General features: G+C 42.1%; 2 protein-coding genes across 3 annotated transcripts; both read left to right on the top strand.

Annotated features, from left to right (window-relative positions):
• Nucleotides 1-1921: 1921 nt before the first annotated feature.
• Nucleotides 1922-17841, top strand: LOC131539346 (myelin-associated glycoprotein-like). 2 transcript variants are annotated; one of them, XM_058773879.1, is made up of 10 exons: nt 1922-3093; nt 3829-3885; nt 4265-4328; nt 4492-4848; nt 4989-5309; nt 5407-5670; nt 13661-13948; nt 14811-14898; nt 15274-15340; nt 15423-17841. In XM_058773879.1, the coding sequence occupies exons 3-10, from the start codon at nt 4280-4282 to the stop codon at nt 15798-15800; spliced, it is 1812 nt and encodes a 603-aa protein (XP_058629862.1). In that variant the 5' UTR covers nt 1922-3093; nt 3829-3885; nt 4265-4279; the 3' UTR covers nt 15801-17841. The 2 variants fall into 2 exon arrangements, with proteins under 2 accessions (XP_058629862.1, XP_058629863.1); XM_058773880.1 differs by lacking the exons at nt 1922-3093; nt 3829-3885; nt 4265-4328 and having other exon boundaries at nt 4719-4848; nt 4981-5309.
• Nucleotides 17842-19738: 1897 nt separating this feature from the next.
• Nucleotides 19739-24414, top strand: LOC131539173 (sialic acid-binding Ig-like lectin 14). The gene is made up of 5 exons (XM_058773529.1): nt 19739-19791; nt 21590-21946; nt 22095-22415; nt 22513-22776; nt 22860-24414. Exons 2-5 carry the CDS (start codon nt 21721-21723, stop codon nt 22907-22909), a joined length of 861 nt encoding a protein of 286 aa, XP_058629512.1. The 5' UTR covers nt 19739-19791; nt 21590-21720; the 3' UTR covers nt 22910-24414.
• The last annotated feature ends 2 nt before the right edge of the window (nt 24415-24416 follow it).

Genomic DNA, 24416 nt, shown 5'->3' with positions numbered 1-24416 from the left:
GAGCTGGTGGCAGAGGCTCCTGGATATGAAGTTCCCGGCTGAACCCGAGTCAAGGAGGGCATGGACTGGAAGAGAGATACGTGGAGTAATCAGCGTCATGATAATAGTGAGTGGAGACATGTTTTGGGGAAAAGTTGGATGGAACTCATCAATAGTCGAGGTGGACGAGTGGGGCACGCAGATATTACATGCCCTCCGCCGCCATAGTAGAGGAGTAGAGGCACAGTCCCTTGGATAGCCACCTCTGCCGCTCAGCGGGTGTCAACCGCATATTTTCCGTCTGCATGGGTTCTGTTTCTGGTTCTGGAGGAAGAGAGGTCTCTGGGTGGCGATATGAGGAAGTGCAACGGTTCCAGTAGTTCTGTTCATCGAAGCAGGCTTGCATGCGAGAGGAACAACGGATTGAGTATTGGATCATATTTTCCAAACCAAAGCTGTCATCGTAACTCGCCATTTGTAATCGAAGTCTGGGTTCTAATCCTTGGCGGTAAGTTGTGATCAATGAGCGTTCATTCCAGCCGCTGGCTGCAGCGAGTGTTCGGAATCTCAGAGCATACTCTGTGATCGGCTGAGATCCCTGGCGGAGATGGTAGATCTGGTCACTAGCGGTGGGATCCCCGTGTGGCCGTCAAAAGACCTCTCTGAAATGAGAAACAAAATTATCGAATGATTGGGTAATATTACCGGCCTGGGCCCAGATCGTCTCTGCCCACTGCAATGCTTTGCCTGAGAGGAGTGATATGAGGAAGGAGATTTTGGATCTTTCCGTGGTGTAGAGGTGAGGTTGATTCTCAATGTAGAGTGAGCATTGTAGGAGAAAACCGTTGCACTAATGAGTGTTGATGAGGTGCAGGTGGTTCAGGTTAAAACTCAGGTGACTGTGATCGCTGTGTGAGATTGGTGGCGGAGCCTGGTTGATCCGTGACATTAGCCTAATTTATAATGAAAATAATGTCTTGTTGTTTGTTATTGTAATTGGAAAGATGATCGACTCACATGCCGCTTGACAAACACATTATTGCAATATAGCCTACATATTGTTTGTATTTCGCTATAAAACAGACAGATTTTGAAAACTGAGATTTGGAATATCTCCTGGTGCTCCAAATCCGGGCCATTTACATGAGCAAAAGGCTAGAATGTAGCCTATCTCAAAATATTATAACTATATAATCTTTATTCTCAAAATATTTCGACTTTATTCTCGTAGTGTTTCGACTTTATTCTCGTAGTGTTTCGACTTTATTCTCGTAACATTTAGACTTTATTCTCGTAGTTTCTACTTTATTCTCGAAATATTACGACTTTAATCTCGTAAAAAAAACAATTTTTTTAACAAGGCACCAAACCACCGTCGTAACTGTGACATAAACTTGTGCACATTTACTTGCTGAACGTTTCCCAAACTATAATGCCAGACTAAAATATGTCGAGTGCAACATTTTGAAATATGATAGGCAACCTTTCATTGCATCTAAATGTTGTAGGACTCTCATTTTAGCTCACAATCTCCGGTGATTTATTAAAGGGCATATTTTTTACTTCATATTTTTTTTAACACTGCATTTGTAACTTAAGTAATGTAATTTTATTGGCATAAGTAACTGTAATCAAAATTTAACTCATTACTTTACTGCTATACCAGTAAAAGTAATTAGATTACAGTCACATGTTACTGAGTAACGCGTTATACCCAACTCTGCCTATAATACAGTCTTGCATAATTTGTTATTATTATATATTTTATTATACACCAATGTCTTTTATTTCCTATTCAAATATATGCATTACTATTTTTAATTTTATTTTTCATTAAATCTTTAATTATCAAGTGTTTTAAGACGTAATTAAGCTTAATTAAAATGTCTCTGCAAAAGGAATAGACTACAATTGCTAATAATAATAATTATTATTATTTAATAAGTCCATATAATTTATAAACTGAAATAAAAATTTGAACTGAAACTGATATAAAAGCAGGCATGAGGTTGAAAGGAAGGAAGAAAAATGCCTGATTTAAATGTTTGATTAAATGATTTACAGATTATATTGCTTCCAATTCCACGCCCAGAGTCATCAGGCTACCTTCGAAAAAATCTCTGTCTTTGCTAGAGAACAAAAAAAAAGAAAATGTTGATAATATATATGAGGTGTATGAATGACATTGTGCCGTCTGTATTGTTAAGGAAAGAATTGTCAAAGAAAGAGTTTTGTGCATAATGTATATAAATCTCACACATAAACATTTGACAATCTCACAAATAAATAATTTATCTTTTGAAATTCAAATATCACTTTTTTTTCTGAAAAGTTTCAATATTTTTACACAAGGTTTCAAGTCTGCATGAAATGAAAATTCAATTAAATTTTCTGAATTTTAGTTTTATATTTTATTTAATTTTAAATATTATTCTGAACAATAAATTTGACTTTTTTTGAACTTGTAATTTTTTTAAATTACCATTATGTAACTTTGCAAAGAAGATTATATATAAACAGGCATTGAAAGAGCAAGTTTGTTATAGAAAGCCTTGTACAAAGGAGGACTTTTGGACATTCAGCATTTATGGATAAAGAATTTGCCACTCAGAATATAAAGTTCTGAGTGTACAGTATCACATTTACTATAAAATTTATGAATAAAGGATTCGACATTCAGAATTATAACGCTTACAAAACTGTGGACATTCAGCATTTAATTATAAAGAACCTGACATTCAGGATTATAAAGTTGACAAAATTGTGGATATTCAGCATTTATGAATAAAGAATTTGATACTCAGAATTCTAATGTTTATGGAATTGTGGAAGTTGGAATTTACAAATAAAGTTCCCATTACAATAATAATAATAAAAAAACGCTTTTCAAAATATATGGTCTTATTAAAATCACTATTACTATTTGTATGCAAATAAAATTACACTTTAATGCCTTCTGGTGGTGAGTGTTACCTACAGTATCTTAATCACAGGAACTGATGTGCAGTCTCCATCCGCTCCACCAGACGGCAGCCTGAGACTCTCAGATAACAACACCTGCAGACAGCTTCAGTACAGATACTGCAGATGACAACTCTGTGAAAGACTCTTAATGTACAAAACAGCACACATTCCCATAAACAAGTCATAGTTTGTAAAAAAAAAACATGAAATGTCGGCTACTAGCTCTTCTCGTGTTTATTGCCTCTATGATGAATCTGCAAAATTAATAAGTGTAAATGTATACAGTATTACATTTACTACACAGGCCTAAGTATATGGCTGTAGAAGTGAGCAGCTTGTATTGCTGACTTCACAGACACAGACACCTTACATACAGACAGCAGTAATTTGCTGAAATCTCTTCTGCTTTTGGATTCTGTCGGTATCCTGGGCAAGAAAACATGCTGGATGACTATTTAGTCCTCAATTTACCACATTCCTTATTTAAGATAAACTGTAAAACAGAATTTAGAACATGAGAAGTATTACTGCAAAACTATGTTGATAATATCTGAAATAACAAGAAATGCAAAAAATGAGAAGAAGAAAAAAATGCATGTTTCCTGTACATTGTGTTCTTGGATTGCATTTTTAATGTGATTCGACACATATTCCTGAATATCGAGAATTATTATCAACAAAAACATTGAACACTGGATCTCACAAGACTGAATTGAATTGCTTCAAGCAAATATAAAGAAATGTGTTGAATATTCAGTAAGCTTCATAATGATTTGCATGGATGTCTCAGTCAGGCTATTGTCACTGAGTTCTGACTAAAAGAGAAGTGGTGAATCTCTGATACGAGATAAACTGCCGTTTTCACACAGTTCTTCCTCCATTCAGTGTAAGAAGCATCAGCTCGAGCTCTGAGAGGATTTCTGTCGTCTTCTCTCTTCTCTGGTAAGTCATTTACACACAACACAGTAAAACTTAGATTTACTCCTGTAGTTTTGAGATTTTGAAGCACTAAGGTTTGAAACATGTTCAAGATAAGCATGTCCTGTTTATAAATCTTTAGTATTGTTCTGTATTCTCATGTAAAAGCCTAGAAAAAAAAATCTAAAACTTTAATCTAGAAATTTGGAAATAATGAGTTTGTCAACAAAAGAGCAATAAATTCAGACACAATAAATAATTTTTTTCATTCTATCAATCAACATTTGCCATCACACACCTGTAGGTAACTGATAGGTGCGTAGGATAAACGAAAAAAAACAGGTCCAACATTTTTGCTTTTTTTCCATTCAATGAAATATTTGTTTGTATATTCTGCTGTAAGGTGGAGTGCATGTAAATGATGGAAACATTGGTGACGTTCCTCCTCACTGGATCTCTGATACAAGGTCTCATTCTTACAGATTATTCCTCTTTTTAACAAGCTGAATTATTATGAAAGCACTTTCATGTGACGTTTATGAGATTGAAGAGCAATACGTGCTGCAGACGTTTGTCCTGCATATGAACTTTTTATAATTACTTCCTTCTGTTTTTCTGCATCTGTTTTAGGTGTTTTGTGTGGCTTCAGTATCAATCTGCCAAACAGAGTAGAAGCTCTAAAAGGATCCTGTGTTTTCATACCCTGCACATTTGATATTGATCAACAATATGAACATTTACTCACTGATAGTGCAAAGAGAAAATGGTTTAAAGGCAATATCCTCCAGTTTGACTCCAGCAGCCCCAACACTGGACTGTTAAAAGGAGAAATATTTGGCACTGCTACACAGAAAAACTGCAGCACACGCTTCGATAATGTCAATCAGAGTCATGATGGGTCATATTACTTCAGACTTGAAGCCAGCGGTAATTTGCAATATAACTACAAAGAACGTCTATACACCCAAGTTGAAATTTCGGTCTTAGGTGAGTGTCATATTGTTCATGCTACTTCTATAGCGTGACTCGACTCAAATTTAAAACAAATCTACTACTGAACAATATGCACCTTCATTTTTTGATATAATAATCCACATGCTCTTGTAATATCTGTATGAGTGTTTCAGGATCTTCACCCAAACCCACACTGAGAGTCTTTAAGGATCAGCAGGAGGTGATGGAGACGGTGGAGGTGATGGAGGGAAGTTCAGTGAGTCTGCGCTGCTCTACTAAGATCTTCTGTCCATCTCGTCCACCGTCTCTCACATGGAGCTCATCTCTCAATGAGAACATCACAGGACGGCAGTATCAGAACCAAACTGAGCTCATCTCTGATCTGAACTTCACTGTTTCTCACCGTCATCACGGAGTCACTTTCACCTGCTCTGCAACACACCAGCTACAGAAGAAGATCACAACACAAGAGTCCCGTGTGCTACGAGTTCAGTGTAAGACAGGAATTATATCAATCTCTGCTGAATGATCAACTATAATTAGTGCTGTAAATCATAAAGTAATCGCTTGAATGATTTTCTCCTCAATCAGATGCTCCTAAAAACACATCAGTGAGGATAAACCCAGCTGGTTTAGTTCTGGAGGGTCGTTCAGTGACTCTGAGCTGCAGCAGTGATGCAAACCCAGCAGTGAACTACACCTGGTACAGAGACACTGAAGAACTCCTGAATCCAGTTCAGACCGGAGCAAACCTGACCATCAACAACACTGACCCGACACACAGAGGACGATACTACTGTAGAGCTGAGAACAAACACGGCACTCAGAACACATCAGTGCTGCTGGACGTCCAGTGTGAGTATTAAAATGGACATCGGATGCAAAATTCACATAAGTTGCATATAAACTGTCTTAGCAGTGTGTGGACAAAACCAACCTACAATGATAAAAATCCATTTTTAACCACCAAAAAACCTAAACTGTCTCAATCAAGCCCAGTATGACATCATACTGCTCAGGCCCCGCCCATGACCACTGACGGACTGTCCTGTATTAGCATATCTCCGCTCTCAGCCAGTTGTATGCTGTCCGCTATTTTCTCAGTGCACGAGCAGCTGTAGCGACGACAATGTCTCATTTTGTAGTTGGATGTAAAAGTGAACATAAGAGTCTTCATGTTCTCCCGACTTCAGAGCCACTGAAGATTTAGTGGATTAGTTTTGTTTTTTGATGGTAAGGTCATTTATAGAGACAGACATGCACCGCAATGGGTCGCTGTGAACAGAGCTGTTTTTGACAAGGTAAAAAGAGTGTTATTTTACACCACCATTTAGTATGTTGCAGACATTTCATGAAGATATATTTCCCATACTTCCATTAGTGTTATTTTATAGTTGATGTCTACTATTATTTTAAAAACCTGAAAAAAATTGCCTCATATGTGAATTGCCTTTATATCTTATATGGTGTGTGCATCACAGAGTATGCCGACAATCGTAAATAGGCTGACGATATACAGTCAGTTGCGCATCAGCTGCATGCTAGAAAAGCCGTGAAAAGGGCATTGCACTGTGACAAACATCTTCATTTACAGAAATATGGGAAAACAGAGGGAGATTTGCTTCCCCTTTTGTAAATTATTTTGTTACAGAGCAACATGTTGAAGTCATTCTACCGCATTTTGAAATGCAAGGTTTCGATATAAAACATTTGTAAAACTGCTCTTAAACCAGTGAAATTACAAGAAACTGTCAGTCCTTCTATAATGGAAATGCAGTGATCAAACGGGGTACGAGTAGAAATGATTTTTTTGTGGCACAAACAAAAAAAACGAGAACTGGGTAGTTTTAGGGTAGGGGTGGGGTCAGGTACTCCAGTGAAAGTATAACTGCATCGGAGTCACTCTTTTTACGTGGTCCGATGCAGCGCTGGTGTTGAACCAGTGAATCCGTGCATGGACCACGGCTGATGCCTTCTGTGAGCACATCACGGAATTTTCGGCGATTCCGTGATGCCACCACAGATTCAGGGTTAATTAAGTCCGTGAACATTACACGGAATTCTGTGAGATCAGGTTGGCTGCACATGAAACAAAGTTTTGGCAAAAAAAAACAAAAAAAAGGTACTGCAGCAGTTTATCTCAATCTTTTGAGTCATGACGACAACTATTTAAGTTATGTTCAACCAAGCAACTACACGAAGTAATAATTTGTAGCATAAACAAATGAAGTTGATTACTCAAATAAAAAGAGGTTGTTTCAACTCATTTAAATTACACACAATATTAAGTTGATTAACATTATTATGTTAACAGAGCTCAAAATAATGTTTGCACATAAAAATGAAAATTGTCAATGTTTACTCGCACTCATTACAAACCTGCATGACTTCCTTACTTTTTTTGAGAAAGATATTTTGATAAATGTCTCAGTATCTTTTCATCCATACAATGGAAGTCAATGGGGTCCAATGTTATTTGGATCCCAAAGTTCTTCAAACAATTTTTTTGAAATAAAGTCATGTCAGGTTTGGTGAGTAAATGACTATTCATTTTTGGGTGAATTATATAAATTAAGGACTTTTTATAATTGAGTCCTACTGTAATCCGAAGCGTAAAATGAGTTCCCTATCTGTCGGTCACTACGAGTTATGTCGTGACGACATAGGGGATTTACTTGGGAGCCCCAATCATCTCTGATTTAAGAGAAAACGCCAATGAATATTGGCTAGTGGATTTTGCATACCTGCGCCACTCCCCATGCACACGGGTATAAATAGGCGGCAGGTGCGTCCACTCATTAGCTTTTTGCTTTTTGCTTCGGAGCCGAGTGGATGAGAAGAGTGCTGATCTCCACAAAAGCCTTCATCTTTATTTTGTTCCTGGTTGGCGTCACGGTGCAGTCAGCGGAGTCCCTACCAGCAGCGATTCCCCTGGGCACTTCAACTGAGAGAGCAAATTCTAAAAGAGCAAAAACACGAACGGTCGCGTCTTTTTCAAGATGTCGTTCCGTTCGTGTATTCTTGGTTGTCTGCGGATGACGGACACGATCGTTGTCTTCGGTGTCTGGGTCTCCAGCACACCGAAGCTGCGTTCGTGGATGACTCATGCGCCTGTTGTGGGCGCATGAGCATGACATCACTGCGATCTCGCCTTTCTTTTCTGAAAAGATTGGCACCCTCTGCCGCCACCCGTCCCGATCTCTCTAGCTCGAGTAGAGGATCGCCGGCTGGCGCTCTGGGAGATCTGAGGGTTACAGTAAGAGCTCCTCTGCCGGGTACGTCCCCACGGACCTCTTACTCCTCACGCAGCGAATGTCCCGTCCGGCTCCCGGGTGATTTCGCTGGTTCGTCCCACGGGGCGCCCAGCATTTCATTCGGTGCGCCGCCCGAAGATACGATGTCGATCGCAGCATCGGGGGATGGGCTTACGTCCTCTGAGGATGACGGTGCGTCGGAGCTGCCCCCTTCGGGTGTGGTCGCCGCCGCCGCACCAGACCCAGAGTTGACGGCCATGCTTGCCCGGGCAGCCGAGAGCATCGGGCTGGAGGTCAACAGACCGCCCAGTCCCGAGCCCTCTCGGCTGGATGATTGGTTTCTTGGAGCGAGGCGCGGCTCACAACCGCGCCCTACTCCGGTTCCTTTTTTCCCGGAGGTGCATGAGGAGCTGACGAAGTCGTGGATGGCCCCTTTTACAGCCAGAAGCCGCTCGTCCGTCTCCTCCGTCCTTACTACCCTCGACGGCGGGGCTGCCAGGGGGTACGCGGGCATTCCCCAGGTGGAGAGAGCGGTCGCGGTGCACTTGTGAAACGCCGCCACTGGCTCAACCTGGCAGAGATGAAGGATGTCGACAAAGTACGCTTTCTCGACGCCCCCATCTCCCAGTCTGGGCTGTTCGGCGACACTGTCGAGGGCTTTGCCCAGCAATTCTCGGCAGTGCAGAAGCAGACAGAGGCAATCCAGCACATCCTGCCCCGGCGTGACGCACCGTCAATCGCTGCCCTTCTGCGTCCTCCAGAGCCGCTCCGCCCCGTGCTGAATGGGCACCTAGGCCGGCGCGTCGAGCCTCTCGCAGGAGTGCGGTGTCCCCCGCGTCCCAGCCGGCCCCCAAGTCACGGAAGTCGACGAGGCGGCCCTGACGCGGGCAACCCGGAGATGTTGGAGTTTGCTCTTTCCCAGGAGACGACGAGGATAGCGTCGCTCCTTCCCCCGGAGGAGGGCCGGGTGGAGAATCCTGTGTTTCATTTTGTTTGTTCCGCCGCTGGCCCCAGGTCCACGGGCCGACAGTGTGCGACGCGTTGCCTCCTCACTCTTGCCCGCGACCCATCTTGCCAGCGGCCAAGAGAGTGCGGTTCGGGGACGCAGTGCCTCCCCACGCACCTCTAGCCAGTCCCCTCTGGGACCCAGGGAGTTTTGCGAGGATGCCTCAGAATGCACAGCCTTCTGTAACATCCCGCTCTACTCCCCTTCGCTGCACCACCACAGGTACGTCGATCGTGCCGTTGGAGCCACTTGCACGGCGTCTGGAGGCGTGGCTTACGCTGCCCAGCCCGTCTCGTTGGCTCACGCGCACGATTCGACTCGGCTACGCGATTCAGTTCGCCAGGCAGCCTCCCAAGTTCAGTGGCGTTCTCGAGACCTCAGTGGTAGCTCGGAGCGCTCCTGTCTTGTGTGAGGAGATTGCTGTGATGAGGCAAGGGTTTTACAGCCCTTACTTCATCGTACCCAAGAAAGGCGGTGGTCTTCGACCAATTCTGGACCTGCGAGTCCTGAACCGGGCCCTACACAGGCTCCCGTTCAAGATGCTGACACACAGGCGCATTATAAAGTGCGTCCAGCCCCAGGATTGGTTTGCAGCGATCGACCTGAAGGACGCTTACTTTCATGTTTCGATCCTTCCGCGACACAGACCGTTCCTACGGTTTGCGTTCGAGGGTCGGGCATGGCAGTACAAGGTCCTCCCCTTCGGGCTGTCCCTATCTCCCCGTGTCGTCACGAAGGTCGTAGAGGGCGCCCTTGCCCCGCTAAGGGAAGTGGGCGTCAGGATCCTCAATTATCTCGACGATTGGCTCATTCTGGCCCAGTCGCGAGAACAATTGTGCGATCACAGGGACAGGGTGCTCCGGCACCTCAGCCAGTTGGGGCTTCGGGTCAACTGGGAAAAGAGCAAGCTCTCCCCTGTGCAGAGAATCTCTTTTCTTGGTGTGGAGTTAGACTCGGTGAGTATGACGGCGCGCCTCTCGGAGGATCGCGCCCAGTCGGTGCTGAACTGCCTGAGTTCCTTCAGAGGCAGGACTGTGGTTCCTCTGAAACAGTTTCAGAGGCTCCTGGGGCATGGGGCATATGGCATCCGCAGCCGCAGTCACGCAGCTCGGATTGCTTCATATGAGACCACTTCAGCACTGGTTGCACTCCCGAGTCCCGAGGTGGGCATGGCGTCGCGGAACACTTCGTGTGAACATCACACAGGAGTGTCGCCGCTCCTTCAGCCCCTGGACGGACCTTGCCTTTCTACGGGCCGGGGTGCCCCTAGAACAAGTGTCCCGGCATGTCGTTGTCAAGACGGATGCCTCCAGTACGGGTTGGGGCGCTACATGCAACGGGCAGGCAGCCTCGGGCCTCGACTGGGCCTCGACTGCTTTGGCACATCAACTGCCTAGAGTTGTTGACAGTGCATCTAGCTTTGCGGCAGTTCCGGCCACTGCTGCTCGGCAAGCACGTGTTGGTCCGTACGGACAACACTGCGACTGTTTCGTACATCAACCGGTTGGGAGGTGTACGATCACGTCGCATGTCTCAGCTCGCCCGCCATCTCCTCCTCTGGAGTCAGACGCGGCTCAAGTCGCTGCGTGCTGTCCATATTCCGGGGGAGCTCAATCGTGCGGCCGACGCGCTCTCATGACAGCTCACGTTCCCCAGAGAATGGCGACTCCATCCCGAGACAGTCCGGCTGATCTGGAGTCGATTCGGGGAAGCTCAGGTAGACCTGTTTGCTTCCCGCGAGTCCTCCCACTGCCAGCTGTATTACTCCCTGACCGAGGGCCCCCTCGGCACGGATGCACTGGCACACAGCTGGCCTCAGGCTCTGCGCAAGTATGCGTTTCCCCCAGTGAGCCTGCTTGCACAGACACTGTGCAAGGTCAGGGAAGACAAGGAGCAGGTCCTGCTGGTCGCGCCGTACTGGCCCACCCGGACCTGGTTTCCCGAACTCATACTCCTTGCGACAGTTCTTCCCTGGCGCATCCCTCTGAGGAAGGACCTCCTTTCTCAGGGGCTTGGCACCATATGGCACCCGCATCCAGATCTGTGGAACCTCCATGTGTGGCTCCTGGACGGGACGCGGCAGACTTGAGTGGTCTCCCACGGACTGTGGTAGAGACCATCACTCAGGCTAGAGCTCCTTCAACAAGGCAAGCCTATGCACTGAAGTGGAGTCTGTTCGCGAACTGGTGTTCTTCTCGCCGAGAAGACCCCCGAAGATGCACGATTGGAGTAGTGCTTTCTTTCCTGCAAGAAAGGTTGGAGCGTAGGCTGTCACCCTCCACCTTGAAGGTGTATGTGGCTGCTATTGCGGCCCATCACGATGCAGTGGACGGCCGGTCCCTGGGAAAGCACGATCTCATCGTGAGGTTCCTGAGGGGTGCCAGGAGGTTGAACCCTCCTAGGCCACCCCTGATGCCCCCCTGGGATCTCTCTATTGTCCTGGCTGGGCTTCAGAGGGGTCCCTTTGAGCCGCTGGACTCAGTTGAGCTTAAGTTCCTGTCTGCTAAGACAGCGCTCCTGACCGTGCTCACTTCCATCAAGAGGGTCGGGGACCTCCAAGCATTTTCGGTGAGCGAAGAGTGCCTGGTGTTCGGGCCGGTCTACTCTCACGTTGTCCTGAGACCCCGGCCTGGATACGTGCCTAAGGTTCCCACCACGCCCTTCCACAATCAGGTGGTGAACCTGCAAGCCCTGCCCTCGGAGGAGGCAGATCCAGCCTTGGCGTTGCTGTGTCCCGTAAGAGCGTTGCGCATATACGTGGACCGCACCCAGAGCTTTAGAAGCTCTGAGCAGCTCTTTGTCTGCCACGGAGGTCAGCAGAAAGGGAAGGCTGTCTCCAAGCAGAGGTTGGCCCACTGGATAGTGGATGCCATCACCTTGGCGTACCAATCCCAAGGCGAGCCGTGCCTCCTAGGGGTGAGGGCTCACTCCACACGGAGTGTTGCCTCCTCCTATGCGTTGGCGCACGGTGCCTCTCTGGCAGACATCTGTAGAGCTGCGGGCTGGGCGACACCGAACACCTTCGCGAGATTTTACAATCTCCGCGTCGAGCCAGTTTCTTCCCGTGTGTTGGGTAACAGGTAAGTGGCGGGAAGAGCTGGCCGGTGTCACGCTTGCTGCGCCATTCCCCCTCACCCGGGGATGTGAGCGCTGGTTTCCTCCTCCAGTTCAGTTCCCCGGACGGCGAACACTGGTGGAGTTCCTCCAGCACCCCCGGCAGTCAGACTGGGCGGAGCAGTCTGACGCCAGGCCCAGTACTTGTGTTAGCTCGCCCGGGTCTCCGGTCAGCCCCTGTACTGGGCTAGGTGTCCATATGGCTTGATTCCCTTCGGGTAATCCCATATGTGTATTCTACCACGGTAAGGTTTCCCTCACGGTAAACCCGTGTCTTCCCTTTGACAGAGCCTTCTGTCAGGCCCTGCTGGCAGCTCTCCTCCCTACCCCTAGGTAGGATCTGCCCCAGGGTCCAGTCATATGTAGTACTGCCCCAGGCCTGGGTCAGACCATATAAGTGTCTCCACATGTTACCTCCCTTCGGGCAGGATGTGGCCTCCGTAGCGCCCTTCTCTGGAAGGCTCGCTTCCCTGTCGTTACCGCCAAGCTGTAACAACAAATAGGAAAGACTTGAAGCTATCTTTCATTGAAGGTCGAAATCCCTTCCGACTTCTGTGGGGAAAGGAACAGCGGCTTGGCTATCTCCAGCAGCGATGTACTCAGTGGTCCCTGCGGGCACCAAGGTTAGCGAATTTGCGCTGGGGCGATGGGAAGGTTGCGACCTTTCGCATGGCATTTGTCTGTCACGCGCTCGCTTGTCAGCATCTGCATGCCACAAGGTTGTGACGGGGTTCAGGTTGTGGCGCTTTCCATAAGACCCCTATGTCGTCACGACATAACTCGTAGTGACCGACAGATAGGAAACGTCTCGGTTACGTACGTAACCCTCGTTCCCTGATGGAGGGAACGGAGACATTATGTCCCCATGCCACAATCTTGAACCATCGCTGGTTGCCAGGGACTCGTTCTCGGCTCCTCAGCGTAAAACCTAATGAGTGGACGCACCTGCCGCCTATTTATACCCGTGTGCACGGGGAGTGGCGCAGGTATGCAAAATCCACTAGCCAATATTCATTGGCGTTTTCTCTTAAATCAGAGATGATTGGGGGCTCCCAAGTAAATTCCCTATGTCGTCACGACATAACGTCTCCGTTCTCTCCATCAGGGAACGAGGGTTACGTACGTAACCGAGACGTTCTTCAACACAATAATGTGTTTAAAATTGTGGCTTGTTCCTCTTTTCTACTTCAGCAAACTATTAGCACTAGGTTGTTTTTCCTTCTATTTTTGTTATGAACTTATTAGTTTTCACCCACAGTGAAATGTTCAGCAGTTTCTATTAAGTGCTAGAAAAAACCTACAAGTCAAAGTAGTTTTAATCTACACAGTTTGTCCAAACTGTAAAAAAAGAAACAATCTGTGAAGTTTACAGTAAAGCAAATGGTTGCTGTAGCCAAAACCTTTGCATAAAAAATACAGTTGAACTTAAATTTACAGAACAAGATTTATGGATACATATTCTCTCTTTCAGTTGCGCCCAAAATCTCCAGCTCTTGTAGCCGAAACAGTGTAATCGCGTGTGTCTGTGAGGCTCATGGGAATCCCTGCCCTACACTAGAGTGGCGTCTGTCTGGACATGTGCTCGCTAACTCTACAGAAACCTCCATCAGTGAGGAGACGCTAGGAAGCACAGGAGTGAAGAGCGTCCTGACCACCCGTCAGTCCCTCACAGACACGGACGTCCTGCAGTGTTTCAGCTCAAACACTTACGGCAGAGCGAGTCAACAGTTTCAGGCCGTCCCATCAACACAAGAGACAAGTGAGAAACACAAAACAACAGCTTTATCTGATCGACAAGAAAGATCACAGATGATGTCTTTACCCTTGTAAAGACACTACTTTACTACTTGCAGATAATATTATACTGACACTTAGAGTAGACATAAGCCCGGCTCACACTGTGCGATTTTGGCCACGTTTTGGTCGTCTGGGACAAATTTTGAAAATCCTAAAAGATTCCTATGATCCTAGGCAGTGTCAGAAGATTTGCCGCACAGTCCTGCAGTGTGACTACCCCTGCGACGAATATCAAACTGTCTCCGTTTTTCATGGCAAGCTATGAGCAGAATTAATGCTTGAGAATTATTCTATCAGCTATAAACTCCGGCGCTCCCGTCCTCCGCTCACGGAATTCATCTGATATGTTTCTTTTTTATATAAACACTGGTTGCGCCGCTGTTTTCATGTGCGTGTGTATGAATACATACACTATTCTTCTTAAACATGCCGGTATTGCCGCCGTTCATATACTTTTCGTGACAGCCAACATTTCGGTGCCGCGTGGAATGCAGTTCGCAGTCACTGGACGTGTATGGGTTGATGTAAAACTTCGGACAAGTTTTCTTGCGCGCACCCGTTTTTAACTCGTCTTGACTGTCGTACAGTCTGACATTAATGACAACTGAGATCCCATAGTGTGACATAATCATCATGTTCGTACAGTCTGACAAGTACAATCCTAAAGGACTTTTAAAAAATCGCACAGTGTGAGCCCGGCTTTACATGACTATGTTTAAGACACTTAAGTACACTTTTAAAAAGTGCAGTATGTAATGATGTCAACATCTGAGATCTCCTAAACTATGAAAGACTAACCTCTGGGCAATAAAACTGCTTTCCAGGTTTCCATCATCCATCAGTGCTGCTCGGAGCTGCTGTCGGCGCGTCAGTGATGATGATCGTGTGCATCGTGATGCTCTGCTGTGAACGGTGTGTACAAATGCCCTTTGAGGAAACACAAGACGTATAAAATTACTTGAAGTAAAATAAACAACTAAAATACAAAAAAAAAAACCTTAAAAAAAAAAAAAAAACTAAAACTAAAATGAATCAGATTGATGTACATGATAAATGTAAAAGTTTTCTTTATATTCACTTCAGTTAAAAGTGATTAAAAAAAAAAAAAAAATTATTACAAGTAACATTTTTTTAATGGTTTTAGTTTTGGTTAACTATAATATTGCGGGTTCACGCATTGTTCTGATGAGACTTCACCTGGTTCTTCATCACAAGGAGGATTTGTCATTCTGATTGAGATATTGTTTAAGCATCAATTTTTTAATAACCTGAAAACATGTTTTTCAGAAGAAGGAAAGAAAAACCTTCAGAAACCAGACAAGACGACACATCTGGACTCATTCTGACTCAAACTGTGAGTAATTCATTCTCAAAGACATTACAGACAGTGGTTCAGCAGATCTTCTCCACTCATTTTGCCGTTTCTTCTCCATCAGGCCGTTGCTCTGGATGATGACGGCCAGTTTGTTTACGCCAATAACGGCATGCTGTCATCCACCGCACCGAGTTCACCAGAATCTCTTCATTATTCCTCCATCGTCTTCACAAACACTGAACCGCCGTCAGGAGAGATCACGGGCATCGCCTCGCTGACCAGTGAATACGCTACGGTCCGACACCGTCCTGCAGGAGCCACAGACACAGAGAACAACACCTCAACATCTGAGACAGAGCCTAAAAAACAAGACGTGACAGCAGAGATCACAGACACCTCATCACCAGCATCAGAAGATATGATTTATGAAAACACGAGCCATCGCTACAGACAGAAGGAACCGCTGATCAGTGCAGATGATGCTGAAAAGCAAGACTGAACCAAAACCTTAAAATCTGTGAGCTCCACAGTGATTTTTAGAGCGATTTAAAGGATCATTCATCCAAAAATTAAAATTACAAACCTATAGAACTTTCTTCATAGGGCAGTTCCTTCATCACAGAATCAGAAATGCCACTATTTTGGCTCATTTCGGGTTGGAGTGACTGCCAGACGTCTGAAAGTAAGTTTTGATTGAGTAACTTGTAGATCTGTGCTGCTCGAGCCACAAACTGTTTCAGACTCTTCAGTCTGATTTGGTGAACTGGTTCAACTAGTTCACTAAATAAAACCGCATCAAAAGAATGATTTGTTCATGAACCAGACATCACTCCAGCCTGTCTGAGGCATTACAGGTAATAAAGTTGTAAATAATCTAATTCAGTAATCCAATCCTGTATAATTTATTTTTATTATGTATTTTATTATACACCAATGTATTTTATATCTTACTCAAAATATATTTATTTTTATTACATTTTTAATTACCAATTGTGTTTTAAGACATGTGCATAAGCTTAATTAAATGTCTCTGAAAAAGTAATAGCCTACAATGTCTAATAATTATAATACTAATACTACTACTACTAATTTTAAAAGTCCATATAACTGATGAACTGAGTTAAAAATTGAATCTGAAGCTGATATAAAAATGAAGCAGGTATGAAGAGCTCCCAGTGTAACGTGGGGACACGACAACAGGGTTGGAGGATCCATGTGCAGGCTAGTAGTCAGACAGGCAGGGTCGAACACCAGCAAACAATATCATCCAAGGCAGAGGCAAAAGAGTAGTCCACAAACAGCAGCGAACCATCATTAAAAAAGGAAACAACACCCAGTCTGATATGTCTTGAAGAAAAACATCTTATTCAAATGTTAGATTAAATTATTTACAGATTGTGTCTCTTCCAATTCCACACCCAGAGCCATCAGGCTTCCTTAGAAAAGAAGATTCCCTGATTTTGAGGAGTATGAATGACACTCTGCAGTCTGTATAGTTAAGGAAAGAGTTTGTTAGGTTTTGAGCAGAATGCATATAAATCTCACAAATAAATATTTTATCTTTTGAAATTCAAATACCAAAAATATGGGTAAAATGTGACTTATTTCTGACAAGTTTCAATATTTTTACCCGGTTAAGGCTTCAAGATGGCATGAAATGAAAATCCAGTTCTATTCTATTAACTTTGCAAACAACTTATATAAAAACAGGCATTAAAAGAGCAAGTGCGTTACAGAAAGCCTTTTACAAAAGAGAAGTTCTGGACATTCAGCATTTATGAATAAAGAATTTGACATTCAAATTTGTAAAGTTCAGAAGAAGAAGAACAACATCCGAAGAAGAAGGTCAAATCATCAAGTGAATCCAGCCCTGATGCTCCAAATTTGTAGTATTTATGGAAAAAATGAAGTTGATTGGGTTCTCTTTAGTTTTGTAGAAAGATCTTTGGAGAATAGGCATGATTAGATAGATTTGATTTATGTCCTGTAAATATTCCCATTACAAGAAAAACAGCATTTAAAAATATATTGTTTTATTCAAATCACGTAAACTGTATATAAGCACACAAAATAACACTTTGGAGCACTCTGCTGCTGAGTGTTACTTATCATGATGAGACAAACGGAAGAGCAGTTTTCTGGTCGCTCCACTAAGCTGCAGAAGTGGCTTTACTTTCAGCTCAAGACCTTCAGATCAACATTGAAAGACTGTTACAAAACAGAATTTGAATGAGCCATTTATAACCGCACCATCCAATAAACAAATAAAAAAAATGCAAGCTGACATCCTCTGAACCACAAGGTTTTTGATATCTTAACTGGGTTATTTTTTTTAAATTATGAATAATAATAGGCCTATATCCACCTGGACCTGCTGGGGAATAATATGTGTGTGTGTGTGTGTGTGTGTATATATATATATATATATCATCAGTTATCAGCTAAGACCCACTGAACTGTTCCATTCACCAGATACTCACCTTCCATTCTCTCCTCACGATCTGCATATCACCTGTCAATAAACCATCCTGTATCACTTACCTCTGTGTCTCTGTGTCTCTGTGACTGTGACAGTAAGTATATGGCTAAGTACAAGTTCACCACGTGAGCAGCTTGTTTTGCTGAAACTACAGTATTTCAAAACAAATCTCTTCTGCTTTCAGCTTTGGTCAGTATCTTTGGGTTAGAAAGCATCTGTCAAAAAGAATTTAATTTGTTGGAATGCAGTACAGTTTTGAAATGGCTTGCTTATGATTCAGATTTCACCCCAAACAGGTTGGATAACAGATTTCAGTTGTGGGCAAATAAGGGAATTATTTCTTTTTGCACCATTATTGAGAAAGATGAAATCTGAAACATTCAACTACTGAAGAAAAAGTTTCTACTAGAAAATCAAGATTTGTACAGATAGCTCCAGGTTCGAAATTATTATGACCACAAAAAGAAAGGAAAACCTGAATCCTGAAAAAGGATAATCTGAATCCATTGATAGACTTAAGGCACACACATCAGGTGTTAGATATAGGATCGTTTCTCTGCTATACAACAGTTTGAAAAGCACACTCTACAACTTATACCAAAGAGAAATGGATGAAATAATCTTTACTGATGAAGAGTGGTCAAATATATGGACATTTCAATGAAAATCAACCAGTTCATTAAATTGGAAGGAATACTGTTGGAAAAACATTAGTAGATATTTTAAAACACCGGTACAAACGACCAAATACAGTAGTAACTCTCCAAAATGTTGGCGAAACTGTGCATGTAATGAAGCAAACCATTATCATATTTTGGAAATGTATACATATTCAAGAATACTAGAAAGAAACACAAGAGGCTCATGAATATATTTTTATAAGAGACATACCTCTAGAAAGCAAATTGCTGTATTTTGGCTGCGTGATATAGTATAGTATAACAGTAGATAATAAATATAACAGATATAGTATAACAGTAGATAATAAATACCTGATGGGTGTGCTTTTGGCAGACAGTAAGAAAGCAATCACACGTAAATGATTAAAACAAGAGAGACCAACTTTACATGTTACCATAAAGATTTATATGATGGTCACTTTTTTGGTTAATTTAAAGAAGGACGTGTTTCTGGGAAAATGGGTTGAATATGTATCAGAAAGAAGGTCTGATTTTGTATATAATGTATATAACACATACTTGTGTATATATGTACATGTATACAGTATATATATATATATATATATATATATATATGTTTGCGAATATGCATGTACTCTGTTTAATATCTACAGTATATACATAATGGAGGTCAACAGAAAACAGGTTATACTCTGAAACAATTTAACAAAATTTGGGTATAATTTATAATTAAAACATATTAGTTAATTGTACATATCTACACATTGTAAAGACACTTTATGGTTGCATTGAGCATTAAATGTGTCTTGAAATATGCTATATGATTGTACTCAAATGACTGTTCACAATAAACAAAAATAAAATAGAAAAAAAAAGAAAGCATCTGCCAATGGACTATTTAATCTTCAATTTCCCTCGCTCCATATTTAATGGAAACTGTGAAACAATACAGAGCATGTGAAGAATTACCAGCCTGTAATACAATATTTGAGAATAAATCAAATGCAAATGTTTCCTCATCTCCTGTACATCTTAAGAGTCTTAGCATGGTGTTTTAAATATGATTCAACACTGAATACTGAGAGTTGAGAATTATTTCCATATCACCAAAAACCCTGGATCTCACAGCACAATGAATGTTTTCAAGTTGCCTAAATATAAAGAAATGTGTTGAATTTTCAGTAAGGTTCATACAGACTTGCATGGATTTCTCAGTCAGGCTACTGTCACCGAGTTCTGACTAAAGGGAAGTGATAAAAACACTAATACATGTTAAACCGTGTAGTTTTCACACACAGTTCTTCCTCCATTCAGTGCAGCAGCATCAGCTCGAGCTCTGAGAGGATTTCTGTCGTCTTCTCTCTTCTCTGGTAAGTCATTTACACACAACACAGTAAAACTTACTCCCGTAGTTTTGAGATTTTGAAACGTTAAAGTTTGAAACATTTATTATTATTATTATTATTATTATTATTATTAATCTTTAGCATATCTAGAAATAAAAGTGTTTATACCAACATAAGAGCTATAAATTCATGCAGAGTCACAAAAGGGAAAGAATTTATTGTTACTTCTCTCTCTCTTTCTCTCTCTATATATTAATTCTATAAAACTTCTTTTCATATTCTGCTATAAGGTAAAAGTAAATGATGGAAACATTGGTGACGTTCCTCCTCACTGGATCTCTGATACAAGGTTTCATTCTTACAGATTATTCCTCTTTTTAACAAGCTGAATTATTATGAAAGCACTTTCATGACCAACACGTGCTGCAGAAGTTTGTCCTGCCAACATGATCTCACAGAACTCCGTGTAATGTTCACGGACTTAATTAACCTCCGAATCTGTGGTGGCATCACGGAATCGCCGAAAATTCCGTGATGGGCTCACAGAAACAATTCCGTGATGGGCTCACAGAAGTGATACCAATGTAAGTCAGTGACAGGCATCAGCCGTGCTCCACGCACGGAAACCCTTAGCATCAATATGCCGACGCGATACTGGGAAATGTATCCAGGGGCGTAAATTTAATCTGACAGTAGGGGGGGACAATAAACGTAAAATTTCTCAAGAGCAATTTTTGAAGGGGACACAAATAATACAGCCAAAATTCTACTTGCAAGGATAGATGTGTGTACACAGCGTGTGTACATAGCATGGAGACCGTGTATAAATATGAGTTCATGGTTCACCACGCGGTCATATTATAATTATTATTTTGCATCATCCATAGTATTTTAGGTTTGGTCTCTTTCGCATTAATTCAACCGCATTAAACCCACTGATCTGCCACTTAACATCATAGTGAACCAAACCCAACACATAGGTCTACAATATTAGCCTATCAGTTCACACACAGGCTTATCGCCATGTTAGTTGTAGTGGGTGACAAGCTATGATATTAAGCTTGTCAAACTTATAATCGCTCATAGAAAATACATCGGATGTCATAATTTTTTTGTCATGACTAATTTATTAATGATCCAGCATCATCTGTATTAAAGATAAAGAATCATTTCACTCAAAGTTTAAAGAGAATAAAATAGCCTTGACAGCCTACTTACACATAACTAACTTGCTCTCTCCTGCCGGACTCGTGTGTGTGTGTATCGGTAAAGAAGGAAAGCAGGCAGTGGACCAAACCACTGTGAGGAAAGGGAGGGGGGAATCAAAACATTTCTGAATTTAAAACGTTTTTTTGCGTTTATTTTGTTTTACTAATCACACAATTATTTTAAGTATATGTCCATTATATTATTTTCAATACACAGAGTCACTTGTAATGATATTTTTAGGGGGGACAAGCCTCAGATAGGGGGGGTCCTGTCCCCCCCGGGATTTACGCCTATGAATGTATCGTCATCATTATTGTTCAGAACTGGGTAGTTTTAGGGTAGGGGTGGGGTCAGGTACTCCAGTGAAAGTATAACTGCATCGGAGTCACTCTTTTTACGTGGTCCGATGCAGCGCTGGTGTTGAACCAGTGAATCCGTGCATGGACCACGGCTGATGCCTTCTGTGAGCACATCACGGAATTTTCGGCGATTCCGTGATGCCACCACAGATTCAGGGTTAATTAAGTCCGTGAACATTACACAGAATTCTGTGAGATCAGGTTGGTCCTGCATATTAACTTTGTATTGTTACTTACTTTCGTTTGCATTTTAGGTGTTTTTTGTGGCTTCAGTATCAGTCTGCCGCAGACAGTAGAATTTGTAAAAGGATCCTGCGTTTTCATACCCTGCACATTTGATATTGATCAACAATATGAACGTTTCCTCACTGACAGAGCAAAGAGAATGTGGTTTAAAGAAGGAAACCCTGCAATTAAAGTGTTTGACTCCAGCAGCCCCAACACTGAAACATTTAAAGGAGAAATATTCGGCACTACTACACAGAAAAACTGCAGCACACGCTTCGATGACGTCAATCAGAGTCATGATGGGTCATATTATTTCAGACTTGAAGATGACAGAATGAAGTTTAGCTTCAAACCAAATCCACCCTTCCAAGTTGCCGTCTTAGGTGAGTGTCATATTGTTCATGCTGCTTCTATAGTGTGACTCGACTCAAATTCAAATTAAATCTACTACTGTACAATATGTACCCTCATTATTGGATACAATGATCCATAAGATCTTTTAATATTTGACTGCGTCTCTATGTGTTTCAGGATCTCCACCCAAACCCACAGTGAGAGTCTTTAAGGATCAGCAGGAGGTGATGGAGACGGTGCAGGTGATGGAGGGAAGTTCAGTGAGTCTGCGCTGCTCTACTAAGATCTTCTGTCCGTCTCGTCCACCGTCTCTCACATGGAGCTCGTCTCTCAATGAGAACGTCACAGGACGGCAGTATCAGAACCAAACTGAGCTCATCTCTGATCTGAACTTCACTGTTTCTCACCGTCATCACGGAGTCACTTTCACCTGCTCTGCAACACACCAGCTACAGAAGAAGATCACAACACAAGAGTCCCAAATGATACAAGTTCAGTGTAAGACAGGAATTATATCAATCTCTGCTGAGTGATCAACTATAATTAGTGCTGTAAATCATAAAGTAATCACCTGAATGATTCTTTCCTCCATCAGATGCTCCTAAAAACACATCAGTGAGGATAAACCCAGCTGGTTTAGTTCTGGAGGGTCGTTCAGTGACTCTGAGCTGCAGCAGTGATGCAAACCCAGCAGTGAACTACACCTGGTACAGAGACACTGAAGAACTCCTGAATCCAGTTCAGACCGGACCAAACCTGATCATCAACAACACTGACCCGACACACAGAGGACGATACTACTGTAGAGCTGAGAACAAACACGGCACTCAGAACACATCAGTGCTGCTGGACGTCCAGTGTGAGTATTAAGAGTCTTTAATAATTTACAGTATATTCCTTATCTTTACAAATTCAAACAGTTTAATCAATTTTTTTTTTCAGCCTCCATCAACACACAGAGTTATTTCTGTCAACGCCCTGCTGACGGTTAACATTCATCAGGCTTTACATTGCATCCAAAAATCAATATTATTAAAATTATATATCAAAACTCATCTTTTCTCTTTGGCTTTTGGTTCACGGTTTATCTTGAGTGTCTTTGCTGAAACTACAGTATTTCAAAACAAATCTCTTCTGCTTTCAGCTTTGGTCAGTATCTTTGGGTTAGAAAGCATCTGCCAAAAAGAATTTAATTTGTTGGAATGCAGTTTTGAAATGGCTTGCTTATGATTCAGAATTCACTCCAAACAGGTTGGATAACAGATTTCAGTTGTGGGCAAATAAGGGAATTACTTCTTTTTGCACCATTATTGAGAAAGATGAAATCTGAAACATTCAACTACTGAAGAAAAAGTTTCTTCTAGAAAGTCAAGATTTTTACAGATAGCTCCAGGTTCGAAATTATTATGACCAAAAAATAAAAGGAAAACTCGAAGATAATCTGAATCCATTGATAGACCTACTTAAGAAGGCACACACATCAGGTGTTAGATATAGGATCGTTTCTCTGCTATACAACAGTTTGAAAAACACACTCTACAACTTATACTAAAGAGAAATGGATGAAATAATCTTTACTGATGAAGAGTGGTCAAATATATGGACATTTCAATGAAAATCAACCAGTTCATTAAATTGGAAGGAATACTGTTGGAAAAACATTAGTAGATATTTTAAAACACCGGTACAAACGACCAAATACAGTAGTAACTCTCCAAAATGTTGGCAAAACTGTGCATGTAATGAAGCAAACCATTATCATATTTTGGAAATGTATACATATTCAAGAATACTAGAAAGAAACACAGGAGGCTCATGAATATATTTTTATAAGAGACATACCTCTAGAAAGCAAATTGCTGTATTTTGGCTGCGTATGTCCAGATATAGTATAACAGCAGATAATAAATACCTGATGGGTGTGCGTTTGGCAGACAGTAAGAAAGCAATCACAAGTAAATGATTAAAACAAGAGAGACCAACTTTACATGTTACCATAAAGATTTATATGATGGTCACTTTTTTGGTTAATTTAAAGAAGGACGTGTTTCTGGGAAAATGGGTTGAATATGTATCAGAAAGAAGGTCTGATTATGTATATAATGTATATAACACATACTTGTGTATATATGTACATGTGTGTGTATATATATATATATATATATATATATATATGTTTGCGAATATGCATGTACTCTGTTTAATATCTACAGTATATACATAATGGAGGTCATTTGAGGTTATTTTGGATGGAACTGAATTAGGACACATGTTCTCACCCTGCATGGATGTATATAGTTACCCTTTTTTTAACATGTTATTTTTCTTTGTAAAACAGAAAACAGGTTATACTCTGAAACAATTTAACAAAATTTGAGTATAATTTATAGTTAAAACATTAGTTAATTGCACATATCTACACATTGTAAAGACACTTTATGGTTGCATTGAGCATTAAATGTGTCTTGAAATATGCTTTATGATTGTACTCAAATGACT

Source organism: Onychostoma macrolepis, chromosome 04 (assembly GCF_012432095.1).
Source record: "Onychostoma macrolepis isolate SWU-2019 chromosome 04, ASM1243209v1, whole genome shotgun sequence".
Lineage (NCBI taxonomy): Eukaryota > Metazoa > Chordata > Actinopteri > Cypriniformes > Cyprinidae > Onychostoma > Onychostoma macrolepis.
Note: the sequence above shows the minus strand (reverse complement) of the source record. Positions and strands in the feature narration are given on the sequence as shown.

Coding starts and splice junctions, on each gene's coding strand:
- LOC131539346 (XM_058773879.1), top strand. CDS start 4,280: ATGATGGAAACATTGGTGACGTTCCTCCTCACTGGATCTCTGATACAA. Junction 4,329..4,491: donor CACTGGATCTCTGATACAAG/GTCTCATTCTTA, acceptor CATCTGTTTTAG/GTGTTTTGTGTGGCTTCAGT. Junction 5,310..5,406: donor CCGTGTGCTACGAGTTCAGT/GTAAGACAGGAA, acceptor CTCCTCAATCAG/ATGCTCCTAAAAACACATCA.
- LOC131539173 (XM_058773529.1), top strand. CDS start 21,721: ATGTGGTTTAAAGAAGGAAACCCTGCAATTAAAGTGTTTGACTCCAGC. Junction 22,416..22,512: donor CCAAATGATACAAGTTCAGT/GTAAGACAGGAA, acceptor TTCCTCCATCAG/ATGCTCCTAAAAACACATCA. Junction 22,777..22,859: donor AGTGCTGCTGGACGTCCAGT/GTGAGTATTAAG, acceptor TTTTTTTTTCAG/CCTCCATCAACACACAGAGT.